Source organism: Acanthopagrus latus, chromosome 2, assembly GCF_904848185.1.
Source record: "Acanthopagrus latus isolate v.2019 chromosome 2, fAcaLat1.1, whole genome shotgun sequence".
Classification (NCBI taxonomy): domain Eukaryota; kingdom Metazoa; phylum Chordata; class Actinopteri; order Spariformes; family Sparidae; genus Acanthopagrus; species Acanthopagrus latus.
This window is the reverse complement of record NC_051040.1, coordinates 1,581,206-1,593,142: the sequence shown is the minus strand read 5'-3', so window position 1 is coordinate 1,593,142 and position 11,937 is coordinate 1,581,206. Positions and strand designations below refer to the sequence as shown.

Below are 11,937 nucleotides of genomic sequence, written 5' to 3'. Positions count from 1 at the left end.
TCGTTAAAAATGTTTAAATCGAGACGATGTCAGTTTGAAACTGTATTTATATTAGTTCCCTTATTCTTGTCTAATTTAAAGTAATCAGATTACAGATCTCCGTCTGGAAGCTCTTTTCTGCCACACTGAAAGTAAAAAAAACCATCAGAAGTCCAGAGAAAAGTTCTGTTCGGTCCGTGTGAGCAGTTTTAATCATAATCACTGAATGAACTGAGAAAAAGAAACACAACTCACATGGAAACAGCATTAAAATGTCAGTTGGGTCACTTTATTGTCTTTAACATTTTCAGCCAATAAAAATCAAGAATTCTTCAAATGTTAAAGTCATGAAACATATAAATGTGTCAGGATGTTGTGGCGCCGCCGCCTGGCAGCAGCAGGACGGTGCAGCAGCAGCTTCAGCTCCACACTTTGGTCCCGGTGAAGAGTTTTCCTTCTGACTTTTGGCATTCTGGTCCCGTTACCATGGAGACGAGGAGGTTTATTGCACACTGGTTAGCACACACACACACGAGTGGAATGAGAGGGAGCGAGGGATGAGATGGAGAAGAGAGGACGTTTCCCTCCGTCACTTCATGAATACATCGTCAGCTGAAGCCACTGAGAGGACAGAAAGAGACACAGAGTCATCAGATGGAACAAACGCTCGTACATGTGCAGAACCTGCCTTACAAACATCAAGTTTTTAAGTTCTCCTCAGTATCACAGTGATCCAGTGACAGTTGTCTGTACATCCACAGGTTCACCGCTAACAGGAAGTGCTAACAGCTGATTCTGCTCAGTTTTTAATGGAGTATTTTAATCATTAACGCTGAAACGCTGTTTTGTGGACTAATAAACTTCACCTGAGTTTACTTCAGCATATGAAGGAAACAATGTTTTTAAGCATTACATTTTTTGTCTTGTTATACAGCCACTATCAGAGAGAGGAGGATGATTCCAAACCAGTAAAACATTGAACTGAACTGTGTTTTACCTCCTTGATGTCCAGGGCTATGGTGCCATTGTTGTCCTTGTCCAGGGTCTTAAAGGCTCCTGCAGAGCACACACACATTATACACACATCACTGACTCAGTGCACTAAACAAGTCAGTACTGATTACTGTGTCGCTGATAATCTCTCATAAAGCTCATCAGAGTAAAATAATAACACATGGTGATGCTTTTTAAAATTAAAGGAGAAGGTGAAGTCCACTGAATGAGAAACAGCAGAAGAACATTTGTTTTAAATTAATTCAGTGAACACACATTTATTTTAAATTGTTTTGGAGGTTAAAAAAGAGAAATTTCATGCTGAATCATCTAAATAAATAAAAGGAGGAAGGAGAGACTCACTGCACATGGCGTCCAGTCGCACCAGGCAGCCGACGAAGTTGTCAAAGTCCATGTTGCCGTGCTCATCGCTATAGCGACGGATAATCAGCTTGTAGAGCTGGTCGTTCAGAGGGAAGCCTGCACACACACACACACACACACACACACAGTTTTAACACTGTTCACACTCTGAATGACGTCCTTGGTTACTGAAGCACACACACATCAGTGTTTCTAACCTGCAGCCTTGAATGCTCTCGGCAGCTCTTGATCACAGATCACACCTGAACCATCGGCATCATGGGACATATAAATACCCTGGAGACCATAAATAAACAAATAAACAAACAACACAGAGAGACGACGCAGACAAACAACACAGCGTTGTTATTTCACAGCGTTCACATCTGTTTCTGTCACCACGGTCACAGAGACATGAGCTCACCTGCCATCTCTTGATGTTGTTCCAGAGGTATTTGAACTCGTGGAAGCCCAGTTTCCCTGTGCTGTCGCTCTGAAGGCAGTCGGGTCAAAGGTCAAACACAGAAACCAGAGAAGAAAACATCCAGAAAACACACGACGTTCACAACAATCGCTGCTGCTGTCACTGAAGCTACTGCTAACACAGACATCCAGTCAGTGTGGAAGGATACGTCCATGACGGCCACCATGCTCCTGCAGGACTCGATGCTGAAGCCGTCAGTCGTCAGACCTCCATCTGACACGAGAGATCAGTGACGTTCAGTCAGTTCTGTTGCATTTTGATTCAACAGACGACAGACAGAAATAACGTTGTTACGTGTTGGAGGAAACCAAAAACACCACACTCACGTTTGGAAACGATTTTGTTGAGGATGTCCATCAGCTCTTTAGGACTCACCTCCATGTCCTGAAAACACACACACACACACACACACACACACACACACACACACACACACACACACACACACACACACACACACACACACACACACATTCTGATTGGGTTTTTCCACAGAGGAAGCTCCACAAACAAAGTGAGTCCCAGCTGATCTCAGTGTGACTCAAACTGAAGCTGTTTCCTTTTATTTATTTTGACATATTTCCAGATTCTGACTCACAGCCACTCTCACATTTCCTCTCTGTTGCCAAAACACAGTAAAACATCGACCCGCGCTGGTTCATCAACACCAGATCTTATTTCTTGTTCCAGTTTCTAATTTTAACAGAGACATTTCTGCCCGTGTGAGCGAAGATGAATACAGCCGACATCAAAAGGCCAGAGGAGGAATCTGATGGTCGTTAGTTTTCACATGATGAGGAGAGAAACTTGCTCAGAGCCGCATGATGAAACATCCATGACCTCAAACTCACTTTCACTCCTTCTGTCTGAAAGTACGAACGCGGCTCGAAACAGGAAGTAGGAGGAGAATATTTGAGAGCAGCGCTGCTGAAACTGAAGCTGATGACGGTGAGCTGAGCTCGGCTGCTGAAAGACACTTAACAAGAACTTCAAACTCCAGAAATATTCAGAAGTGAATAAACGAGCTGTTCTCAGTGAACAAGGCACCACAACACTGTTTGAGGCTAGGTGGCAGGGTCCGCCACAAATAAACAAAGTAAGGGAGGATAAAACAAACATCAGGTGAGATTCATCCTGCTTCCCTACTGAACACGTCGCTCGTCCTCGATGTGACGGCGCTCTTGTGACAGAATCGCAGGTTTGTTTTTTAAGAAAAGGAAAAGAATTCAGACTCCATTTTTACCGTCCGCCTGAGCTCCACCCACCTGGAGCACGGCCAGGTGGAGCACGGCCAGGTGGAGCACGGCCAGGTGGAGCACGGCCAGGTGGGTGGAGGACACTTTACTACAAACACCTTCATCCTCCTCCTCGTTATTACTTACTGTTGACTTAGAAAATCCACCCACTGACAGCCAGTCCAACTGGTGCACACACCCCTCTGATGACTCAGAGAAAACCACACTTATACACACACAGACACACACACACACACACCACGAGTGCCTCCCTGTCAGACAATGGCAGGAATGCAGAGTGGGATTCTCTGTTCTCTGGGTCTAAACACACCCTGAAGTCGACTCTCTGCAGCAGAGACGACGACACAGAACGGTTAAAGTCTCCCGACGTGTTTCATCCTCCAGTCGCAGGACGTCACCGTGTCAACAGTCCAACAAGACTCTGGATCGCACACGCAAACAGTGAAGCGTGAAGTGTAAATGAAGACGACAACACTGCTTGTTGATCTTAATATGTAATAAAAGCGTATTCACGACAACGTGAGTGAGAAGGAACTGATGCTGTAATCTGACGGCAGATAGGGAAGGAAAACAGCTGGATGTGACGCTCAGCTGCACTGAAACAGCCGCGCAGAGCTCCAACCTGCTGATGTGATCGCTGATAACACTCCAGTCCAGTCAAACTACAATCAGAATACAGAGCAGCTACATTCAGTTTGATGTGAGGAGTGAAACTAGCAGGAACAGTCTGCAGGATGATTCTCTCTTCCTCTGCTTCCGATTCATCTGGTATCTGAAAGCGGCTGTTTGACCGTTTGAAGCCACAGAACCTGAATCTGACGCTGAACCAGACGAACAGAGACGACGGGACAGTGGAGGGTGGAGTCAGGAATGCAGCCGACAGCACACAGACAGGTGTGGCGAGGTAAGAGGAATAAAAAATAACCCAACAGAGAGAAAGACCGACATACAGAGACACAGACGCATCTTTAAAACCATGAATCAAATCTCTGCGCAGCCAGAGATGTTGGGGATGTTTCATACGGACTGTGAACACTTCCTGTGCTCCTCTGACAGGGTGGAGCAAGCAAAGTGTAAATAACACCCGGACACTCCTCTGACACGGCCACGGACTCGTTTACTCTTCGTTTCAGGCGCAACGCTTGTTAATATCTTTGCATCCGTCTCCATCAAGCAGCCAGAAAGAGAGACTTAAGTTAAAGGTTTTTTAAAAAGCGTCCGTCATCGATGGCGTCCGTGTGCAACCCTCAACAGAGACGAGAAAGAAGACAAGTGTCGGTTATCATCCAAACGAGATCTAACGTCTTCTGGACGTCGTCTGATGAGGTTGGAAACACAACAGAGAAGCAACACGTCGGTTCTTCACGTGAACAGAGTCAACCTGCGTTTAAACAACCTGCGTATACGACCTGATTCAGGTGTTCACCTACAGAGACGGACTGTCACGACACAACAGGAAGTGTTTGTTTCTCTCCTCTCCATTCTGTTGATTTCCTCCATGAAGATAAAAACTGATGTCAACGACTCATTCTGCTGTAATTACAGAGCAGATTAAAAGTCTCTGCGGTTTGTTGTGAGGCCTGCAGTCATGTGAGCGTCTGACTGTAAACCAGCTGCAGATGTGTCTTAAAGGACGAGTTCACTAAAATATACTGAAAGAAATCTTTGTCATCTAGAAAGTCCAGAGTCATTCAGGACAACAAAGGATCTTACAGAGTCACTTTGCAGTAACTTTATAGCCAGATATCAGAGAACAGATTTGTGGAAAATACAGAAACTGGGAGCGTTCAGAACTCAGAGGATCAAACTGGATTTAAAGATGAATCTTGTGGACTCACATCTCCGGCCAGCTGCTTGAAAACCCTCCGAAACTGTTTCTCCTCTTCAGTCTCATGAGTCTCGGCGAAGTTCAGAGGTCTGCGAGGTGGAGGCTGCAAACACACACACACACACACACACACACACACACACACACACACACACACAAAGAGCCACTGTTAGGACACACTCCTAAACAGATTCCTCAGTCTAACTTGATTTCCACATTCAGTGTGTTTGTTTGCTCATGAAATCTTCCACTGAGAGAAACTCTGAACTTTAATCACAGTAATGAAGTTAGATTTCATAAAGTTTCACAGTTCAGGAGTGAAGCTATCGCAAAAATTATATTTCTACATCCACATCAGCATCAGGAAGAAACATACTGATTTCTACCTGCAGCGACGTTTAAGTTAAACATTTAACATGGATTTTTAAAAAAGAGAGAGAGAGAGAGAGAGACTACCACACTAAATAATAAAAACAAAAAGCTTAATAAAACTCAAGTATTTACATGACGTTTAAATATACAAACAGGGAAGAAATTAAAGGAAGTTGGATCATAAAATGGACATAAAAGAAAATGAGAAGAGAAATTAAATAAAACTCTTTCAGCTCAGGCTGGAAAATGTGGATGTTGAGTCCTTGTTAGGAACAAACAGGTAGAATATAATTAACTATATGACAGGTGGGACGTTACAATAAACATATGTGAAGAGATAATACAGAGGAAACACGAGGACGAGGTTGTTTCTCCTCACGCTTCACTTACAGGGTCTGCAGGACGAAACTGTGACGGGTCGATGTCGCTGTCAGAGGAGAGAGGAACAGGAGACGGTTAGCGTAGCTTAGCACAAAGACTGGAAGCAGAGGGAAACTGCTAGCCTAGCTTCATGAAGAGTGTGCGCTCACCTGACCACATTGATGAGGCCTTTGATGAACGCCTTCGCCATAAACATGTTGGCGTCTGTCTGAAACACAAACAGTGAAAACGTCAGAGACGAACAACCAGAATTAATGATGAAAACAACAACAACAACAACAATAAGAAACTTTTATTTCATCCAACTTTATTTCCTTTATCTGCTACTTTGTACTCGACTACATGTAACTGATGCACATATATTCAGTTACTGGTTGCTTTGCAGATTACAAGCTGCATCAGAGCAACTTAGATGACCTTAAATAATAATAATAATAATAATAATAATAATAATAATAATAATAATAATAATAACAATAATAGTTTGATTTTTTCATCAGCTTCCACATCACACGCTGTTCATTCTTCAGTAATATTGATCCAGTGATAAAATTAAAGACTTTTTAAGGATTAATCAATGCTTTTATTTTGAAAACTTCACTCCAAAATTGAATTACAGGACTTTTACACTGTTAAATACTTTGACTTAATTACAGGATCTTAATTCTTCGTCTGCTTCTGTCTGACGGTGTAATGAAGCCGTCAGTCTTCGTCTTGTTTCTATACACTAATCAATAACTGATCACAGCTCAGTTTACTGAACCGATTGACTGAAGCGCCTCCTTGTTTACTTTGAGTCAAACTTTCCTGCTGGACAGGATCATTTTCTGTGCTTTTACCAACCAGACACGACTGAACAAGATGCAAAACTTTACACAATCTGTCCAGTGTCGAGTTTCAGCACAGACACACAAACAAAACACACAACTCACACACGTCTAACACTTCACTGATCTCAGCTCGCACCTGATTACACTGTAATAAAACTCCACAGAACAGGATCAATAAGGTTTTGTGAGACTTACTGTGACTTCTGCTGCAGAGGACTGAGAGGAGGCAGCGACAGGCAGCGGGCGAGAGAGCTAAAGACACACTGACACACAGAGAGAGAGAGAGAGAGATCAGACAGGAGGGCACTCCCACAGCCTGAGTCCAGAAAACCAGTCGAGCCAAAGACACCGAGTTCTTTCTCAATGCATCATCAGACCCGCCCAACACACACACACACACACACACACACACACACACACACACACACACACACACACACACACACACCCTTGAGGCAGACCGGGAGAGCTCCAGGTCCTAACGTCCACCAGATGGTGATGCTGATGGTGCATTCAGGGGTCTGTTTTAGTTGGAACTTCCAATGTCAACGCAGAAAATAATAATTTTTTGTTTTTTGGTAAAAATGTAAACAGTAAAGAAGAACAAGATTAAATACGAAGAAGAATCAAAGAATAAATCTACAGTTCAAAAACATTAAAAAACATGTTGACTGTCTTTTTTTTGTCTTGGAGTTTATTAAGTTTAGGTTTTTAGAGCTCCAATCAAACATTAATTTTGATATCATATAATCTCATAAAGATTTAGCATAAATAACAGTATAAAACAGAGAGAGGTCTGTCACATGATGCCTTCAAGTGCTTCGTATTATCAAACCAACAGTCCACAAATTATATTCAGTGACAGACTAAATCCTCAGAGTAGAGAAGCTGCAACGAGGTCGTGTGATTGTTTGAACACGACAATTAGTTTCTGACAATAATTGTTGCAGCTTTGTTTCTTCTGATCAACTCATCAATTCATCGGCCAACCGTTTACATTCTGTTGTTGGAACAGAGTGCAAATAACTCCGCCTGCAGATTACAAAACACAGAAATATTCTAAATATGCACCTGAGCTTTATAGTTATGTTGGGCGTGTCGGTGGGAGAGACTGACTTCCTGTCACAGATCCTCCAGCTGCTGGATGCAAAAGGTCCAACATCTGTGTGGAAACTATGTCAGAGTGGATGTTTGTCGTCATAAAAGATCAATATTCATCATAAATTAATCATGTTTTTCTCCATATTAAATAATATTTAATGCTCGTTCTGACAGAAACCAACAGACAAAAATCAATTAGCTGACACACTTTTATTTCCTGTTTCTGTTATCATTATTATCATTATTATCATTATTATTATTATTATTATTATTATTATTATTATTATTATCATCGTCATCATTTTCTATTTATATACATAAGATGTCAAATACACAGAAGAAAAATAAGAAGTGAATATTACTAGTGATGTTTTCAAACCACAGAGCAGGAAAATGTACAGAGCTTCATGTTTTAACACATTTTAAAGTTGTTGTTTTTTTTAAGTTTTTACCAGAAGTGTGAATGTGTAACATATATCAACAGTTTTCTTCTGCTCATGTCTGTCCTCTATAAAAAGTCACGGTGTTTACTTTTTAATATTTATTTTGTTTATTCATAATATTGTTATATTTATTCTGTTTCTTTATGTTTAATGATGCTTTGTTGACAGTTTGGCACCATGGAAGTCAGTTGAATCCCTTCACTGCCCTCTGGTGGCCACACACGAGAACTGCACCAGGACGTGTCAAGTCAGACAGGATAGCATCGTAGTACTTCCGGTTAATACTTTCAAAATAAGTCGAAGAACTAATGACATACTAGCTGGGAAAATAAGAGACAAACTATATATTTCTCCGATTTTTTAAATCGTCATTGCTGCAAAACATCAACTTATATACATCTAACACTAGCTAGCAAACACGACACATACAATACTAACATTAACTTAGCTAGTAGCAGCCAACAAGTCGCTCTACAGCTAACTTTAATGTGTACTGAGGAAATTAACTGTCTGCTTGCCAACCAACCAGCGAGTAGCACCTGTTAGCATCCATGTCAGGTGACCCAGCGACTCCAAACTAATCTCGAATTCTACTATGACACATGAGAGAAAGTTCAGAAAGTGAATAGCTGTCGAATATCTGACAACAGGTGTTTTCAAAAAGCCTAAAATTAGATGCATTTTCGACACAAAGCCTCCAGCGTCCTCAATTCTCTGTCACTATATCCAACGCTGTCAAGTCCTTTCAAAAGATATAAACTCGCTGCTAAAATACAAACTGTCTCACCTTAAAACAGCTGTTTCTTCTTCTTCAGTCTCTGGGTAAAATGCAGGTGAAAAAGAAAATAAATTCAAAACGGTTTAAAACTGTGAGCTAGAAAAGGTTGTTCACTGCCCTCTAGTGGTCAGACACAGGAACTACACCGAGCAAAAAGCTGTCAAGTCAGACATGATAGCATAGATAAACTTCCGGTTGATACTTTCAAAATAAGTCAACAAAGCCCCGCAGCCATACAGATTTAAAAAAAAAAAAAATCTGGCTACAAAATAAATAACATCATAAAGACAAACTTATATTTAGCGATACTCTACAACGTTATTACTGCAAACTACACACGAATAGACATACGGCACTAGCTAACGTTCGCTAGCATGACATTACATGTGATTATAGAGTGAAATCTTAACTTAACTGGTAGCTAGCTACAAAGTTTTCTCTACAGGTGACTTTAAAGAGCGAGAAATTAAGAATTAAACCGTCTATTTCTTAACCACCAGGGCGGTAGCACCTGTTAGCACCTGTTAGCATAAAAACTAACGTTAGCTTTTATAGCTCGATAACTGTTCGATAACCATCAAAACACAGCAGGTGTTTTTAAAAGCCTAAAATGAGATGCATCCACACAAAACCTCCAGTGTCAATAATCATGTGTCATCTGGTGCAGAGAGCAGAATAAACACAAGTCAACGTCATCAGCAAAGTCCTGCAGAATGAATTAACAAGATATAAACTCGCAGGTAAATTGCGTCTCCGTCTCACCTTAAAACAGCTGTTTCTTCTTTAGTTTCTGGGTAAATGACTTTATTAGTATGATACATTAGAATAAAGCAATTCAAAGTGCTTAGCGTGTCAAACTTTACAGTGATTGTTCCCGGTAATAAACTGAAGGGATATTCTTCCGGATTTCAAAGTAAAGGACGACGAGAGAAAAACAAAAAAACATTGTTTCCATCAGTTGTCTAAGATTCACATACTGCTGAACTAAGTACTTCCTAGACTACTTGCATGAATAATATGAAGTATTACTGTGTACTTTTCGAGTTTTCTGATTTTCTCTGTTCATCCGGTCATTGCGTGACTGATGATGCATTCAGGTGCGCTCTCAGAAAATAGGAGATGGGAGTGGTCAAACCTGGGGGGGACTCTGTCAAGCAGGCGCCACCTACTGGACATCAGTCACTCAATATTAATAATACAAAATAAACAATATAATAAAAAGTTAAGAAATATATTCTTACATATATATATATGTACAAATGCCCCGCCCCCTTCTATGACATCACCCCATGAAGTGATCGTTAACATTTGATTTCATTAATTTTATGGTAAAGTACAGAACAGAACAGAAACAATAACACTTGAGCTGAGGTGTCCAGATTCACTTGTTACAGTAGCAGTTTGACATCCAAGGAATCCAATAAGTACAAGACTTCAAATATACTAAAAAAACATTTAGATAGGAGAGAAAGATACAGTATAGAAAGGAATATATTGTGCTGTGTGCATTATATACAGGAAAAAGAGGCAATGTGCATTGTATACATTTGAATAAAATGTGAAAGTATTGCCTTGTTGAAGGCTGGATGCATAAATAAATACAGAGTTTGAATTAAACAGACTCAGTGTACAGACTCAAAACCTTCACAATGACACACAAAATCTCTACAAACTTCCACAAATTTACTAAAAATTCCACAAATACACAAAAACCTCCACAAAGAGACGTGAAACTACCACTGCTCTTCTTTCTCTTCTTACAGGTGATGGACGGTTGAAAGGACGAATCACTGAGACGAACAAGACAAGTCAAACAACAGAGACGAGCCGCCACAGGAGCCCGAAGGGAAAGTGTGAGTATCTTTCATTTGGACTGTACGAGGAGGATCAAACATGGCTGATAGATCTGCAGAGTGCTGATGGTCACTGTTGGTTTCTCCGGGACGAGAGCAGCCAGGAGCTGAAAGTGTGGCAGAGGAACAGGCTGCTGAGGACCAGCTGGACGACCCTAACACATCCATCTACAGAGCTTCAGTGACAGTGGACAGTGTCCCAGACTGCCAGCATGGCTGATTGTGTAGAAGATGTGTGTTTTCAATAAAACCATTTAAAAATGCTTCTCTGCTGCTGCTGGTGCTTGGGGGACATGTTGGACCAGGGCTTCCTCTCGGCCCTGGTCGTAACAGAAGCATTAAATGAGTCCAAGTTATTTTACAAGCCTGGTGTTGTCAGATGTTTCCTATCAGATCAGGAGGAAATGTTGTGCTGCTCAAACAGACTCACACTCTCGGCTGTACAGACTTCAGACACGAGAGCGTCACCGACCATCAGAAGATCCGTGTTCAGTTCCAAACTTAATGTCTGGAGAAGAAACAGAACCAGTTTTCTGAAGTCGATCCGCATCAGTTCATTCAGAACCTCCTGTCGCTGGAACATTTTGGCAATAAGAGTTTTGGTGTTTTTAATACGAGCTGGAGGTTTTTTTTTTTAATTACACAAACTCACAAACATTCTTTCATCAAGACAGAAACTCCTCTCAAATATTAATGTTCACCATCTTTGTTTTTAATAAGTATTTTGTAGTTAATGAGTGAGACTGAGGGTTATTCTAATGTCCATGGCTGTCGGCCATTTTGTCCCTCTCTCTCTGTCACAGACAGACCACAAGTGTCACATAAAATAATAATAAAGCATTTAACTAATTGTGCAATTAAAATAGGCATTAATTAATGATTTATTAGTCTAAAATAAACTAAATTACAAAGTTTCCAATATCATTATTTAGGGATTTTGACAAAATCTTATTCAACAAGTACTCTGTAAAAGTACTTCATATCATTCATGAAAGTATTCTAGGAAGTACTAAGCTCAGCAGTATATGAATCTCGGACTTCTTATGGAAACAATGCTTTTTTATTTTGTTTTTCTGTCTCACGTCGTCCTTTACTTTGAAATCCGGAAGGATATCTACGTGATACCTTCAGTGTGTTACAGGGAATAATTACTGTAAAACTCTCGTATGTCGGCCAAATTGATTAAACAGCAGATGCAGCTGATCACTGGTGGAAAATACAACTCAACATTCTTCAGTGTGAATAATACAAATATGTTTTGTGTTTGTTTTTTGTT

At 40.8% G+C, this 11,937-nt stretch overlaps 1 protein-coding gene across 4 annotated transcripts; it reads right to left on the bottom strand.

The window, feature by feature from the left end:
- Positions 1 to 241: 241 nt before the first annotated feature.
- capns1b (calpain, small subunit 1 b) lies at positions 242 to 9,722 on the bottom strand. Of its 4 annotated transcripts, XM_037085374.1 has the most exons (14): positions 9,571 to 9,675; positions 8,818 to 8,848; positions 7,558 to 7,659; positions 6,682 to 6,749; positions 5,806 to 5,864; positions 5,666 to 5,702; positions 4,914 to 5,006; positions 2,146 to 2,203; positions 1,968 to 2,032; positions 1,760 to 1,828; positions 1,554 to 1,632; positions 1,336 to 1,452; positions 977 to 1,035; positions 242 to 600 (listed from the first exon to the last, which is right to left on the bottom strand). In XM_037085374.1, exons 5-14 carry the CDS (start codon positions 5,850 to 5,852, stop codon positions 574 to 576), a joined length of 651 nt encoding a protein of 216 aa, XP_036941269.1. In that variant the 5' UTR covers positions 5,853 to 5,864; positions 6,682 to 6,749; positions 7,558 to 7,659; positions 8,818 to 8,848; positions 9,571 to 9,675; the 3' UTR covers positions 242 to 573. The 4 variants fall into 4 exon arrangements, with proteins under 4 accessions (XP_036941269.1, XP_036941262.1, XP_036941278.1 ...); XM_037085367.1 differs by lacking the exon at positions 7,558 to 7,659 and having other exon boundaries at positions 9,571 to 9,696; XM_037085383.1 differs by lacking the exon at positions 8,818 to 8,848 and having other exon boundaries at positions 9,571 to 9,618.
- Positions 9,723 to 11,937: the final 2,215 nt, after the last annotated feature.

Excerpts from the sequence above, each read along its gene's own strand:
- capns1b (XM_037085360.1), bottom strand. The coding sequence starts at position 5,852 with ATGTTTATGGCGAAGGCGTTCATCAAAGGCCTCATCAATGTGGTCAG. Across the intron at positions 2,033-2,145 it reads CAACAAAATCGTTTCCAAAC|ATGGAGGTCTGACGACTGAC; the intron begins GTGAGTGTGGTG and ends CTCTCGTGTCAG. Across the intron at positions 1,633-1,759 it reads ACAACATCAAGAGATGGCAG|GGTATTTATATGTCCCATGA; the intron begins GTGAGCTCATGT and ends TATGGTCTCCAG.